General features: G+C 43.2%; 1 protein-coding gene across 1 annotated transcript; it reads left to right on the top strand.

The window, feature by feature from the left end:
• Positions 1-850: 850 nt before the first annotated feature.
• LOC123445074 (selenoprotein F) lies at positions 851-3,485 on the top strand. The gene is made up of 4 exons (XM_045122003.1): positions 851-1,160; positions 2,088-2,146; positions 2,578-2,759; positions 3,258-3,485. Exons 1-4 carry the CDS (start codon positions 977-979, stop codon positions 3,331-3,333), a joined length of 501 nt encoding a protein of 166 aa, XP_044977938.1. The 5' UTR covers positions 851-976; the 3' UTR covers positions 3,334-3,485.
• Positions 3,486-15,775: the final 12,290 nt, after the last annotated feature.

Below are 15,775 nucleotides of genomic sequence, written 5' to 3'. Positions count from 1 at the left end.
CGCCGCAAGACTGTCGCACACATGAATGAATGTCGAATGTGCTTTGAAGGAGAGGAAGGCTGTTCTTTGGAGGTGGACGAGACGAGGGAGTCTGCGACGCAAACTGGAGGAGGAGTGCACGGGGTGTAAATCGCGAGAGGGGAAAGACGAGGGAGATTAGTCACACGGGAGATGATACGGTTGTGCGGGAGCGCGAGGAGAAGACTTGTTCCACGTCGTGTGTCCAGTTTTTGGGTCTTACCCTGTTTCGGATCTTGGTCAGATATTCGGGCCGTGGGAATGAGGTGGTGACCGTTCCACCTGTGCACTAAACGCGAGATGAGGTCCAAAGAACATGTTGGACTCGTGACGTTTCAGTCCATGGCCATCCCTAGAGGATGGACTTCGGGATTGGCATGGCAGATGAGTTAAAAGGCAGCTTGGTACAACACGGCTGCGAGCCGGCCTGTGTTGCTTTTCGGCCTTGTGGTAGAAATTAAGAAAATATATATTAAAAAATCTAAAAAATCCATATATATTTTAAAATCCGAAAAAAAATTCATCAAAAATATAAAAAGCTGTAAAATGTAGAAATACATAATATATATATGTTTTATAGGAATATAAATATTTAAAAAGATTACAAAAAATCCTGAAAAAACAGTAAATATGTAAAAATATAGAAAACTTAAAGTTATCATGGGGTGCCCGGCATGAAGGCCTGATATTGGGGATCGGCCTTGTTCCATGGTGGGTCTAAATCAGGCCTGCCTCTTTTATTCACGTGCCGTGCCAAAAGTCCGTGTCCGTGGACCGGCCCGCGCGGCACGGCCCATATGGCCAGGTTTTGCCCACGGGGTCTCTTCCGGAAAACAGGAAAAAAACAACGGGGGTGGAAGGACATTGCCGCTTAGTCCTCGCCGTCGTCCTCCTCCTCTTCCTCGGTGGTGCTCGCAAGCTCCAAACCCTTGGTCAGTCGCGAGGTGGGGCGAGGGAGATGGTTCGATCTCCGTCCGTATCGGCGGCCGCGGCCGTGGCCGTGGCCGTGCTCCTCCTCTGCCTCTCCGGCCTCTGCCGCGGCGCCGAGCGGCTCGGGGCGAGGGAGTGCGAGGAGCTGGGGTTCACCGGCCTCGCCCTCTGCTCCGACTGCAACGCGCTCGCCGAGTTCGTCAAGGACCAAGGTGCGTGCGTAGCTGCTGCCTCTCCCCTCTGCCGTATCCATTCGTCATGTGATGAGATGTGGTTGCGATCTGGACCCGAGCGAGGCGGAGGAGTGATACCCGGACGTGATTTCTCTCTCCTAGTTCGGTTGATTTGCGGCACGCAATCGATCTGTGTGGGTTAGATCGTAACTGCGTTGCGTTTGCAGTCGGGAAATTGGCTCGAGGAAACACAATCGCAGTGGGAATGTAGGGTTCTTAGACCACCGAGCCTTTATACAGAGATCTCAAATTACTTTGGGGAGACAGGAATAGTGGACCTGGAGTTAGTGGATTTGAGGTTTTTTAGATGATAATTTCTTCAAGCTATCTGGGACGCCCCTTTGTAACTGAAGCTCTGAAAATGTGATTTGGTCAATTTGGGGGCCGGGACTTGTGGGAGACCTTGAAGTAAATAGCTCATTCCACACATTTACGCAGCTGTATTGGAAACTTTGAGGTTTGTCCTCAGTTGTAGAATAGGGTGGTGTTTGAACCTTTCTATATACTGGATGGGTCACCCCCTAGCCACTGCATCGATTGATGCACACAGCCAAGGCGGTGTTTGAAATGTGCAGGTTTCGCTCTCATCCCCTACCATCTAAATAAAAAAATTGGAGGCGTTGTTGATTATAGAACCTCCTTTATTTTTGTCACCGTTGTTTTGATGATGTCGTCTAGGAGCATTCTGAAGCTAGCTGGATTAGAAATCTGATTAATGTGAAGAACTATATTGTATCTAGATTGTTCAATGCTCGTCTTGGATGAAAGTTTTTTTGTTGAGTTGCTCCTTTAGAAATCAGTCGCCGGCTGTTGGGAAAGCAAGTCACAATGGATTCCTTTTTCTTCATCACACGTGCTGGTTGTTCCAATCGTCTTTTTAATAACATATTTGTTTTATGGTTGCAGAGTTGGTGGATGACTGTCGTAAATGTTGCACGGAGGATTCAGATGATTCTATCAGCAAGGTATGACCTATGGAGCTCCATGAATTCCAACCTGCTGACAACTGGTTTTACTTGTCATAAGCTGCAACCAGAACTCCTTTTCCTTTTTGGATGTAGAGTACATTTTGTATTATTTTCTGACCGTCGCTTGATTTGTAGTGTAAATAATCCTAAGATCTTATTGCATTAAGTGTTCTTTTTAATATATATTTTGCTTCCTCTTCTTGGAAGATATATTCAAGGCAATTCAAGATTAAAGGTGCCAAATAGGAGCCTATTTTGATTGGAAATTTTCAGGCGAACTTGTAGGATGATTGAGGCTGAACTTTAAACTATATCATACACTGCACTAGACTTATAGGATGCTTTCAAGGCTGGTAATGAACAATAAACATACAATATAGCAGTGCAGTTCCACTTGATATAATATCTTCTGGTGCTTGGTATTGCAGCTTGTATACTCCGGCGCAATTATTGAAGTATGCATGAGAAAGCTGGTGTTTTATCCAGAAGTCGTTGGCTTCCTCGAAGAGGACAAAGATGACTTCCCTTATGTAGAATCTCGGTATGCTTATGGCTCTCCACCAAAGCTCATAATGCTTGACGACAAGGGTGAACAGAAGGAGACTATAAGGCAAGTTCTACTTAACTTGAGATTTGATTATAATTTTCTAATTACCCAGGAAGATAACATACATTCTTGGACTTCTTTCCTTCGATAAGAATAAAAAGAACACTTCTGTCTTAATTCATTACCATTTATTGTGTGTCCCTTAACTATGTTGTCTGCTACCCATCCTCATTCCCCACATGACATAATTCAGCGTATAATATGATGGATGATGCAACAGACAAGGGAATATTAGATTTGTTTGTGTCCAGGTACTGCTGTTTATTAGAACATAACAGCAGACATAAAACTGGTTGCTATACTGGCACTGGAATGTTCTATGAAGTAGCAGTAGCACATTGAGCACTAGGTCCTTTGCTAAAATGGCATAATTTCCTGTCAATACTATATTTCCATCTGTATAGATGAAATATCTTGTGGTTTGCTCAACATACATGACTGATGGTAAAACCAGTTTTCCGCTTCATCTGTTCGATGACTAAAACCAACTGAACTTTGTAGGATCGACAACTGGAAGCGTGAGCATATTCGGCAATTTCTCACAGAGAAGGTGAAGCCGGCGAAGTCAGAGACCTGATTAATCGTGACTAGTTCCTCTCCCTGTAGAATCATATATCGAGATATGTATCTGTGATATTTTGCATGCAAAACCTGGTCATCGGTGATCTGTACCTAAACTGGGTAGCATGTGTACACCTCGACTGTTTTAACAAGACAACCTGTCATGTATGCTGTGCATTTAGTTTTGTTTGTTGGAGACAGGCATTTGGATCTGCTGTCTACAACTGAAAATCATCAGTCAAAACTGGCGCCTACTATTAAGCAAGACATAATCGAACTTTGTGGCCTGAGATCAATCTGTATTACCTTCACGGTGCCTGAGTTTGTTTCTGAACGGTTTGGCTAGTTACAAAGTTGATGGAACTAGACGATTGCTTTGGCTAGTTACAAAGTTGACGGAGCTAGATGATTCCCTTGGAACAAGATGCAAAATGATGACAGGAACCCCTGTGCGTTTGATCATTTCTTAGCGAGCATAGTGGTATGACCGTACGAGGGAGTGTGCCCCGTGTGATGCTGTCTGCTGAAGATTGGGAATTTACTGTTCCAAAAATAGTATGCAGAACGATTCAAAAATCCGTGGTGGTTGCAGTCCTGACTAAATATTTCTGTTATTTAGAGGTACTTGCTTGTATCTTAGCGAGTATCTCTAAAATTTTGTACTCGACATCGAGGCCAATTTATTGGCTTCAGTTTTTCTCCCTTCAACCCCTTGTTGATAACTCCGTCAAACCCTGGCCGGTGGCCGCCGTGCATGTCAGTTTACGGTGTTGCATCCTTCTTCAAAGTGTTGTTTGGTGTTCTGGCTGCAAGATGTGATGTTTGATGCTTTTTTTTATATCTATTTGTTGTTTGGTGCTCTGGCCGCAAGATGTGATGTTTGATCATCGACGTATTAGGGGTCTTTTGAGGCATTACCTCCTTAGAGGTGTTGCCGTGTGCCACCTCACCACTTGCTAGATCTGTTACGAGTAAACTCGTCTTCCATAAATCGGGATGTCCTTTTGTTTAGTCATAATGTTCACTTGATCATGGACAATATGCACAAATACAACTTAATCCATCACCAACAGAATAGTTCTCTATAGTTGGAATACAAATGGCAGTATAGCTGGTCATCATTACACTATCATAAGATGCACGTTGCAGTGTGTTTGTTCTCAATTGTCCATATCGAAATATCCAAAACGCCTTTCTTTTGCGGTGATCCAGAACGTTTGTTTTTCGCGGTGATCCAAAACGTCCTTTTTCACGGCGATCAAAAACATTTTTTTTACGGTGATCCAAAACGCTGTATAATAATGAATAGAGGGAGTACATGCCAAGGGTTCAAAGTTGTAGCGTAAAGTATGATAAATAGTCCAAGCGAGAGGTATGCCAAGCCCAACAATCAGCTAGGGTTGCCTAACTATCGATATTAACGTAATCGCTAGTCGTAGCTTCATCATATCGGTCATGCTAGATAATAATGCAGATCAATATATTGAGCAAACCATTTCACGGTGGTTTAGGATAAGCATGCATGTTATGGTTCATTCTAAGGTCAACTAGAATATGTTCAAGTTGTGCTATAGAGGGTGAATGTACGTTCTTTCTTACACACGGGCTTCCATTTAAGAGCTAAGAATCCTTGGTCAGAAAGTAAACAATGACATACCAAAAGTAGCCTTAGCTAAATAGATTATCTAATTCATTCATCAACTGAGTTTATATGACATTCATATGAAACTTGTATTGTATTATTTTCTAGGCTCATGTATCATATTGCACATCATTTCTTGCAACTTGAGAACCCACAAAGAAAATGAAGGGGGAGGTTTTTCTACGCATATGCACGCTTGAGCCTTGAGCTTTGCATCTAGTCCATTGGATTAACTTTATACTAAGACTTTATGTTCCACAATAGTAGAAGGCCTTAATTGTGCTCACCCCCATCCAAAAATGAGTGCCACAATTTTGAATTGCGATTAGTTCAAAACCACGACACTTTATTATGGACTAGGGGTTAGGGTGCGTCCATGGTGCGCCTCGTGAGACGTGCTGCTGCGGTGCGAGATAGGCAATCACCCTTTCCATTGCTTTTTGCTCTGATCGATAGGACATATGCATGTACAGCTGAGGCATACTAGCATGAATGACATTAATGTAGACCAAATCCATTAGAGGCGGGAGTATATTAAACTTGGGGAGTAGCAGCAGGTTTTAAACCTGGTTTGAAGATGCATTACATGTGATGACTTGTCCAAAAGCAATCTAACACTATGTATATCTACGAGATGCTCCTCTCTATTATGTCTTCAACGTGTCTACTTTTCCAAACACTTTTGCTCTGGTTTTGGACTCTAATTTGCATGATCTGAATGGAACTAACTCGGACTAACGTTGTTTTCAGCAAAACTACCTTGGTGTTATTTTTGTGCAGAAATAAAAGTTCTTGAAATTGGATGAAACTTTTTGTGAATTATTTCTGAAACAAATAAGGATTTTTGAAGCAAAGAACCACGAGAGGTGGCTACCTATGGGCCACAAGGCAACAGGGCGCGACCACCCCCTGACCACGCCCTGATACCTTGTGGGGCCCACGTGGCTCCCTTGATCCTCATGCGAGGCCTATAAATTCCTATTATCGAAGAAAAAAAATTGGAGAGAGGATTTCATCGCGTTTTACGTGACAAAGCCGCCGCCACATCCCGTTCTTCCTCGGGAGGGCTAATCTGGATTCCGTTTGGGTCTCCGGAGAGGGGGATTCGTCGCTGTCGTCATCATCAGCCCTTCTCCATCAACAATTCCATGATGCTCACTACCGGGTGTGAGTAATTACTTAGTAGGCATGCTGGATGGTGATGAGGTTTGGATGAGATTGATTATGTAATCGAGTTAAGTTTGATAGGGCTTGATCCCTAGTATCCACTATGTTCTGAGATTGATGTTGCTATGACTTTGCTATGCTTAATGCTTGTCATCAGGGCCCGAGTGCCATGATTTTAGATCTAAACTTATCGTGTTCTCTCTGAATATGAAAAGTATTTGAATCCTATCTTGCAAGTTGTGGTTACCTATTACGTGTCTTGATCTGCATACCCCAAGGAGACAATAATTGGGATTCTTTCCGGTGATTGTCATAGTTTGAGGAGTTCATGTATTCACTATGTGTTAATGCTTTGTTACGGTTCTCTACTAAAAGGAGGCCTTAATATCCCTAAGTTTAGGACCCCGCTGCCACAGAAGGGTAGGACAAAAGATGTCATGCAAGTTCTTATCGCAAGCACGTATGACTATATACGGAATACATGCCTACATTATATTAATGAATTGGAGCTAGTTCTGTGTCGCTCTAGTGTGTAACTGTTACATGATTGATGTCATCCATATCTTTCCATCGTTGATACATGTGCCTACGCTTTATAAATACTGAATCTTGCTAAGTTACTACTACTATTTTTACTGTCACATCTGCTACTCAATTGCTACTATTACTGCCGTTACTAAAATTGGTGTTATAACTATCAGTGCTACCACTATTATTTGTCGTGCTACTAAATATTTTGCTGCAGAGAGATATCTCAGGTACGATTGAATTGACAACTCAACTTTCAAGGCCTCTAAATATTCTTTGGCTCCCCTTGTGCCGAATCAATAAATTAGGGTGAAATACTACTCGTGAAGACTATCGTGAACCCCTATACTTGTGGGTTATCAAGACCTTTTTCTGGCGCCGTTGTCGGGGAGCATAGCTATATTTTATTGTGTTAACTACTTGATATCCAATTTCCACTATGAAGAATCTAAAAGATACTCGAAATAAGATCATCCCCTCTCGCACAAGAGGAGGTAAGGAACTGCCATCTAGATGTGCTTTTGATTCACCTACTGTTTTCAATCAGCTTGTTGCACCTCCACATATTGCTCGTCCTGATATGTCACATGAACTTGATGATGCTACTTCTGAAATTAATGATAATACTACTGCTATATTTGATGAAACTGAAACAGTGCCATTGAATAACTTGATGCTCATCTTGCTAAAGCTAGATAACATGAAAATGTTGAAACTGATGAAGATTTTGAATCACCTGCTACACCTTGCTCTCCTAATAGATATGAATTGCCTTATGTACCTGAAGGTTATGTAACGGATGGGGAAGTAACTAGGTACTTTCTTTCTTGTGAAGATAGGAATGATTTGAAGAAACTACTATGCAAACTAAAAGAAAAATCTTTGACGAAGAAAATGAAACATGATCCTAAATTTGCTACTTCTCCTATATTTGTCACTCATAAGGACTATGAATTCTCTATAGACCCTGAACTGATTCCCATAGTTGAGTCCGATACTTTCCATGGTTATGAAAATGAAACTGTTGTTGAACATGTCGTGAAGCTGAACGATATTACTTCTATGTTTACTAATGATGAAAAGATGCGATACTATTATATTCTTAAGCTTTTTTCCTTTCTCACTGAAAGGCAAGGCCAAGGAATGGTTCCTTTCTCTAGATCTTGGTTGTATGCGTAGTCCCCAGGATATGTTTTACTACTTCTTTGAAAAATATTTTCCTGTTGATGACGAGTTGATGAATATACTTCTCGCCCCTAGTTGGTTACCCCAAGTGGAAGGTGGAGATGTAGTCAGCAACAAGTTTCCCTTACACGGAGACTGTAAGGTTTATCGAACCAGGAGGACTCCGAGGATCAACAAGTAGACATACGCTGCTCTGGTGCTAGCAGAAGACGTGGACCTGCACACACAACAAATAACTTTGCTCCCAACGAGTACACAGAGGTTGTCAATCTCTCAGGCATTGTAGTTTGCGAAGGATCAAAACACAAGCGGGAATAGTGATAGTGATTGCAACGGAAAAGTAAATGAAAGCGGTAAATGGTGGAGGTGTAAGCAGTGGTGGTGATATGGACCGGAGTCACATGATGTTCCCTAGTGATGTCTCTCTCCCAAAAGACGATAAACAACTATGCTTGGGTAAACAAATTACAACTGGGCAATTGACAGAATTACAAACACACCGCAATGCTAATTGTGCTACTTGAAAGTTAGAGGCTCAATAGTAATGGGTAGTACGCCAAGACAAGTAGACTGTTTATTCATCAGCATCTACTTACTAATCATCCACCTTGAGATATCTATCCAGAACATCTCACTGGTAATAAGTTGCTAGCCCCACCCAAAGTGTAAACTCAAAGCAACGGACAACTGCATTAACAAACTATGCGTAAGGTAAACAATCCTTGCAACCATGGTCACAAGCACCATTGTTTTCTCCCTGGTGGCAACAACACATCCCCTAGTCTCATGTTTCTGTCACTCAAGCTAGATATCAATGGGCATGAACCCACAATCATGCATAACGCTCCCTCTTGGAGTTACAATCTACTACTCGGCCAAAGCAATAAAGAGCAACGGATAACATGCATGAATCACTAAAGAACATAATATAAAAGTATAATCAAATATATAACTCATCACAATCTGAACATAATCTCATAATCCATCAGATCCCAACAAACCAAGCATAGCAATAGCAGGAAAATTACATAGGTGCCTTGATCATGTAGGGCAGCTCACAAGGGCTAATCATTGAAGCGCAAGATTGGAGAGAATACATCACATAGCTACTGGTCAAATGACTCATGGTCCAAGGAGGACTATTCACGGCATGTTCGGGAAGCATCCATGATGGTGGAGAAGCTCCCGGAGGTCAATCCTCCCTCCGGCAGGGTGCCAGGAAGAGGTCTCGTGACGCTCCCGATCTCGGAAGCACCGCGATGGCAGAACGATGGAGAAATTCGCGATTCTGGATATGATGGAAGGGTTTCCTATCGGAGGGGTAAATATAGGCCAAAGAATGGCGTCAGAGGGCGTGGGGCCCACCCAGGCGACCTATGGGCGCGACCAGGGGCCAGGCCATGCCGGGAGGCCGCCTGGGCAACACATGGCTCCCTCTCGCCCACCTTTGGTGCTCCAGAAGCTTTCGTCATGCTAATTTTTATATATTTTTCTCGGGATTTTTGGAGCTCTGGAAATTTGGGTAAAAGCCCCTGCAAAAAAAGATCAGCAGATAGAAACTGGCACTAGGTGCACTGAGTTAGTAGGTTAGTCCAAATATGCGTAAAAAGATATAAAAGTGTAGCAAAACATATAACAATATCACTCAAAAGATCATGGAACAAGCAGAAATTATAGATACATTTGGGACGTATCAACATCCCCAAGCTTAATTCTTGCTCGTCCTCGAGTAGGTAAATGATAACACAATAATTTCTATGGTGACATGCTAACACACATATAATAACTTCAGAGTAAAGCAAGTATGATATGCAATTCCAGTCAAGACAATAACAAGCAAGAGTCTATATCTAGTATTGAAATTAGCAAAGTAAGAACATAAAGGTGCAAGATCTCTCGCTGTCCGTGACTCAAATGTCATCAAATGGTGTTTGCGTGCAAGAAATGGGAGATGGGTCGAGAGTATAAAAATGTTTTTTTAACTAAGAACCCAATCTACTAAGCTTCACACTTGGTCTCCTTCGGAATCTTATTTTGACTCATCCCCAGACCACTAGTCAGGCACAAGTCAAAATGATCCTCTCCCTTTCGACTTTGAGCACTCATGCAATGGATGAGCGCAAGCAAGATATGTTGGCACTTAGGATGGCAAAGATAATAATGATGGGGAAGGAAGACAAAAAGGTGTGAAAGGCTCACATCAATGAGGACAACCATAGGCGAAAGAAAGCCAAATGATATATATGATGTGAGGAGTAGGGATTGCCATGCAACAGATGCACATATGAGCTAAGGTAAGCCCTCCAATGGAACTAGTGGGGGTGCATCCAACTTGCTTGCTCATGAAGAACTAGATCTCATTTGAGGAGGCTCATCATTGGAATATACAAGCCAAGTTCTATAGTGTAAGGGTCCCCACATAGTTATGCATGAATGATAATCTCTATGTAGTACAAATATAACAATGGAGTACGAGTGTGGATCTTTCAAGAGGAATAGTAGTTTTGCCCCCTTCTCTCTTTTTATTTCTTTTTCTGATTTTTTGTGTGGCCTCTTTGGCTCTTTCTATTAATCTCTCATTTGTCCTCTTTGGGATCTTTTAATTTGTCCTCCTTGGGATCTTTTAATTTGTCCTCTTTGGGATATTTTCCTCACTTAAGGGCAACACTCTATGTTTTACAAGAATAAAAATAAGATCTTCACACTTTATAAGAAGTACTCACATAAAGACAAATGAAAACTATCATGATGTATGCAAATGTATGCCTCTGGCGGTGTAGCAGGATATGCAATGAAACTAGCGCGTCATGTAGTAATAATAAGGGCAAGGCCCAACTATCATGCGGCTCCTCGATCAAGCAAAAACATGTATGACATGAAGATCAAGTCATGAGATGGTGGATGTTGCATGGCAATGTATCTCGGAAAGGCTATGAAAATTCTTTAATAGGTAGGTATGGTGGCTGTTTTGAGGAAAGATATAATGAGGCTTATGATGACAGGGCGTATCATGCCAAGGGTTTGGATGCACCGGCGAAGTTTGCACCAACTCTCAAGGTGAGAAATGGCAATGCACGGTACCGAAGAGGCTAGTAAAATATGGATGGCAGAAGTGCCAACAATCGAATACTCGCATTAGTCCGACGAACTCATACACTTATTATTGGTAACTCTCTATCTAGTTAGGAAATTCACAAAGAGACAAGTACCTGTTTGGGGTTTGGTTATCCTTGCACATCCTCGACCCATGGTAATGTGAGGGTACTCTATATGTTCCAACCCCTACAGAGGTTAGCGATCTGTCTAGTAGCTAGAGTTCTCAACTAATTTTTAGTTTTTAAAAAACACACGGATTTCCCAAAATACGACACCTATCACTAATAGGCTCAAGCTCTTGGCGCCAATAGTCCAAACATTACTCAAATCAATACCTCAAAACTATTAAAAGTTACTACTATACTTAAATAGCAACCTCAATTACCTACTCATGCAAGACACACAACTCAGTGCAACATGCCAACTCTCGAAACAAGATAAGCATGATAACTCAAGAGATTTCCAAAAGCAACCTAAATAAAAATCTCTTAAAAAGATATAGCATGAAAACTAAGAGCTAAGCATGACATCAGCTATGAAAAGATAAAGAACACACAAAAAGATAAGCATGAAAACCTATGTTGTGTTCTAGAGTGGAATGGAGCGTGTTTCTCTACCAAACAAGGAAGGCTAGGTTCCTACTTGTTATGAACAGCAAAAAAAACTAAACAAACTAAAAAGAAAAGAGCGGGACGCTCCAAGCATAGCAGATAACATATGAAGTGATAAAAATATAGCATGGAGATGGACGGACTTTTGATTGTTGATAGAGAAGGGGATGCACAGGGGCATCCCCAAGCTTAGACTCTTGAGTCTCCTTGAATATTTCTTGGAGGTGCATGGGGGCATCCCCAAGCTTGAGAACTTGACACTCCTAGATCTTCTTTCATCATCTTCCATCGCATACTTGAAAACTCCCTTCATACGAAACTCATCATAACCTGGTTAGAGTGGTTAGTACCCATGATAAAATAATTTATTCCCTACTAGAAATAAAAAATTTCATGAAAAGCTACTGTTTCTCATGATTACCAAAAGGTTTTGCAAAGAAAAATCAAGCTTAATATTTGCAAAATGATGAAAACGCAAAACGTGACAGAATCTGTGAATACAGAACATTAGGTAGTAAATAATTTTTTCGGGGCACTTCTGCCACTCAAATCAAAAAACTCAGAACAGATGCCACAAAGACAATTGTATAGAGCATGCTTTCAAACAAATTCAGATCAAAAATATGATCTGGTGATTTTTGGCGATTTTTTCCATCAAGCAGACAAAATCTATTTCTGGACAACATGTCACAACTTTTGAACTTTCTTGCAATCGGAGGCTAAAACTTGGCACAAAGCTTGAAAATAAAGATACAATGATGTTGCTACAGTAGTAACAAGCATAAATACCACTAAAACTTTAAGTAAAAACAAATTGGGTTGTTGTGACAGCCCGATGCCGACGTTCCAGAAGATTCCCCTTTATTTTCCGTTTCCGTCGTGTGAATATTTTGTTGGTTGCATCATCATTTAGTTTGCATCATGGCATCATGCATGGCATCATGTCAACTGTGTTTTGTCGGTGTTGCTTGTTGCTCCGTGTTGTTGGGTGTTAATGCTTGTGAGTGGCGTTGTTTTGTTGGAGTGATGAGAGTGGGTGCAACAGAGCCACTTCAAAACCCTGTTGCACCGAGGATGTAAAACCCTTCTCTCCTCTCTATTCTATTTTTTTGGCTGCGGCAAAGTTTCAGTTTTAACCCCCTTTAAAAACAAGTTCGTCTTCTTTTAAAATCCTTTGTTAAATGTGGGGGCAACCCTTGGGTTTCCTTTTTTTGTTTATTTCCAAAAAAACAGAGTCTCATTTTCTTTTCTCCTTTAAAAGAGCTTTTATTTTATTCTTAAAAAAAGGATTTTATTTTATTCTTCAAAAAGTTTCAATTTTATTCGTTAAAAGATGCCCAAGATATTTTTATAGTTGGGGTATATTTTTAAAGGAGTCAAAATGCATTTTTTTTATTTTGTTAAAACCTTTTTCTTTTGTGGTTGTTTTCTGTTTTTTTTTTAAACCAAAAGAGTTAGAGGGAGAGGGAGCTGCCAAGGCCCAAGGCCCAGCCGCCCCCTCCAACCCTAGCGAGCCCCTGTGCCCGATTCCCTCGTCCTCCCCGTGCACCGTTTCCTCCTCCTCCCGATCTCGTCCCATCTGGTTGCTCGCCCCGTCGTCCCGAGCTGGCCGCCAGTCCCGCATGCCCTCCCCTCGCCCTCGGCCTCGCCTCCTCTCGTCGCCGTCCTACCAGGGTCGCCTGCAGCAGCTTCCCCGACCTCGCCGTCCCATGCTGTCGCCGGCAGGCCCCGCCAGCGCCCCTCCCCGTGTCGCCGTGGCCTCCCTCTTCCTCCGCCATGGTTGCAGCCCCGTCGGTCGTTCCCTCGTGCTGTTGCTGCCTGCTATGCTGCCGAGCTGATGCAGCTGCTGCTTGCCTGCGCTTGCTGCCGAGCTGCCTTGGCCAGTTCCCGTGCCGACCTGCCTGCTGTGCCGGTTGCTGTGATGCTGCTGCCGATGCTCTTACCTACCGCCGTTGCTCTTGCTGCTGCTTGTAGCTACTGCGAGTTGTAGCTGCTTGTTGTCGCTAGCTATTGTGCTAGCTTGCTAGTTGTAGCTCTTACTTGCATGTTGATGCTGCTGCTGTGCTGTTGCCCTTCTGTTGCTCTTGCTGTAGGCTGCTGAAGATTGTTGTGTGTTGCTGCTCTTGCTTTTGCCTGCTTGCAGCGTTGCTAGCTGCTAGTTGTGCTGCTGCAGATTGCTTGCTAGCTGCTGCTAAGTAGCTTAGTGCTTGCTGTTGCCTTGCCGCTGTTGCTAGTTGCTCAGTTGCTGTTGCTGCTAGCCGATGCTAGATGCTGTAGCTTTGCAAGCCTGCACCATTGCTGCTGTTAGATGGCATGCCATTAGCTGTTGCTGCTTGTGGTTGTCTGCCGTTAGTTGTTAGTTGCTAGCTGTTGCTGCTGTCGCGGGTTGCCGGTGCCGAAGACCGCGTGCACCATCCCCTTCTTTATGGAACCAACAAGATCACGGTGTACGACTACTTCCCCTACGAGACGAGTACCACGACGTCCTCGACGACCCAAGACATCTTTGGAACGTGTTCGACTACCGATGGGAAGACCCGTGTACCGACGCTAAGAGTACGACTACCGTCGACGAGACCGGACTTCCACGACTTCCACTACTTCCATGGAGACCACGACGACCTATGTTTTCACCGCTCCGATTCGCATGCTTCGAAGGTATACCGATGGGACGTGTCGTGTACCGAATGCAAATGTTGTATGAGATGTCTCGTATGTTTGCGCCATATGTTTGCCCGTTGCACGTTGTCTTCCTTTTCGTCGTGCCCTCGACACATGGGAACCCGGTAGAGGGATCACCCCATCTTTATTTAGCGTTCCCGCACACGCTTCCAGTTTGTTGGCACCGACATCTCGTTGCGTATCGGGATAGGAACGTTGCCGTGGCATCGTTTCCGTCTTGCCGCCAGGGTTCCCTTTCGCTTGCCGTGGCGACACATGCTTCCTTTCCTTCTTGCCCGTGTGGTTGTAACTTGCATGCGTGACGCATTCATGGCATAATCATGTGTTGCATGTTTCTTGTGATGTAGCTCCGATCTATGCTCCGCGTGTTAACTGACTAGGATGACATGTAGGATCGTCGCTTCACCCCTTGCCATGTTAACAACATTTAATATTGCCGTTTTAATAAACGGGAGTGAACTAAATAATTAAACATGGAGTTTCGTTGATATGCAACTCGTTGCATACCGAGCTTCACTTAATGTGTAGTGTTTGCGTGAGGTGAATTGCCATGTCATGCCTTGCATCATTGAACTGATCATGCATCATAGTAGGGTGTGCATCATGTTGTGCATCGTGTGGTGAATATATGTGTTGATGTTTGTTTCCGGTTTGCTCCGTCTCGATAGAGTTCCGCAAGCGTGTCGGAATGTGAGGACCCGTTCGACTACGTTGGTTCGTCTGCTTCTCGGAGTTGTTCTTCTTCCAAGCGGGATCTCAGGCAAGATGACCATTTCCCTAGATACCATTACTATCATTGCTATGCTAGTATTACCGTTTTATCGATTACGTCTCGTTCCCTACCACATGTTAAATATCATCCTCTCAACAATGCCATGAAAACCTTCAACCTGTTCAACCTAGCAAACCACTGATTGGCTATGTTACCGCTTGCTTAACCTTGTGTTAGCGTTGCTAGTTGCAGGTACAGTTGCTTCCATGTGAAAACATGGGTTTCTTGTCATATCACCATATCAAATGCTATTTAATTTAAAGCACCTATATACTTGGTAAAAGGTTGAAGGCTTGGCCTTTCTAGCCTGGTGTTTTGTTCCACCTTTGCCCCCTTAGTTTCGGCTACCGGTGTTATGTTACATAATTGAGTGCTCCTAACACGATCGGGGTTGTTATGGGGACCCCGTTGATAATTCGTTTTAGATTAAAGCTGGTCTGGCAAGGCCCAACTTTGGTACTACATTTGCCTAATAACTAATGAACCGCATAGGGAGTAATTAACCCGACGAAATTTAATCAACCCCCGGGCCAGTGCTCCTCATGAGTGTTGGTCCACCCACCTAGCAGTCGGCGGTGCCACCTCGGGGCAACTCGAGCGTTTGGTTACTGTCCACTATGCATAGACGGTCTGTCTTGAGAACGAGATACGCGGCTCCTATCGGGTTCGTCGACACACCGGGTGGCCTTGCTGGATTAGTTTTACCTTTGACGAGATATCTTGTGCATCGGGATTCCGGTGATGCTTTGGGTAATATTAGAGTTGAGATTTTCCA

The sequence above is a fragment of the Hordeum vulgare genome, chromosome 3H (assembly GCF_904849725.1).
Source record: "Hordeum vulgare subsp. vulgare chromosome 3H, MorexV3_pseudomolecules_assembly, whole genome shotgun sequence".
In the NCBI taxonomy this organism is placed as follows: Eukaryota; Viridiplantae; Streptophyta; class Magnoliopsida; order Poales; family Poaceae; genus Hordeum; species Hordeum vulgare.
This window is presented reverse-complemented; position numbering and strand designations above follow the sequence as displayed.

Excerpts from the sequence above, each read along its gene's own strand:
- LOC123445074 (XM_045122003.1), top strand. The coding sequence starts at position 977 with ATGGTTCGATCTCCGTCCGTATCGGCGGCCGCGGCCGTGGCCGTGGCC. Across the intron at positions 2,147-2,577 it reads CAGATGATTCTATCAGCAAG|CTTGTATACTCCGGCGCAAT; the intron begins GTATGACCTATG and ends TTGGTATTGCAG. Across the intron at positions 2,760-3,257 it reads GAACAGAAGGAGACTATAAG|GATCGACAACTGGAAGCGTG; the intron begins GCAAGTTCTACT and ends TGAACTTTGTAG.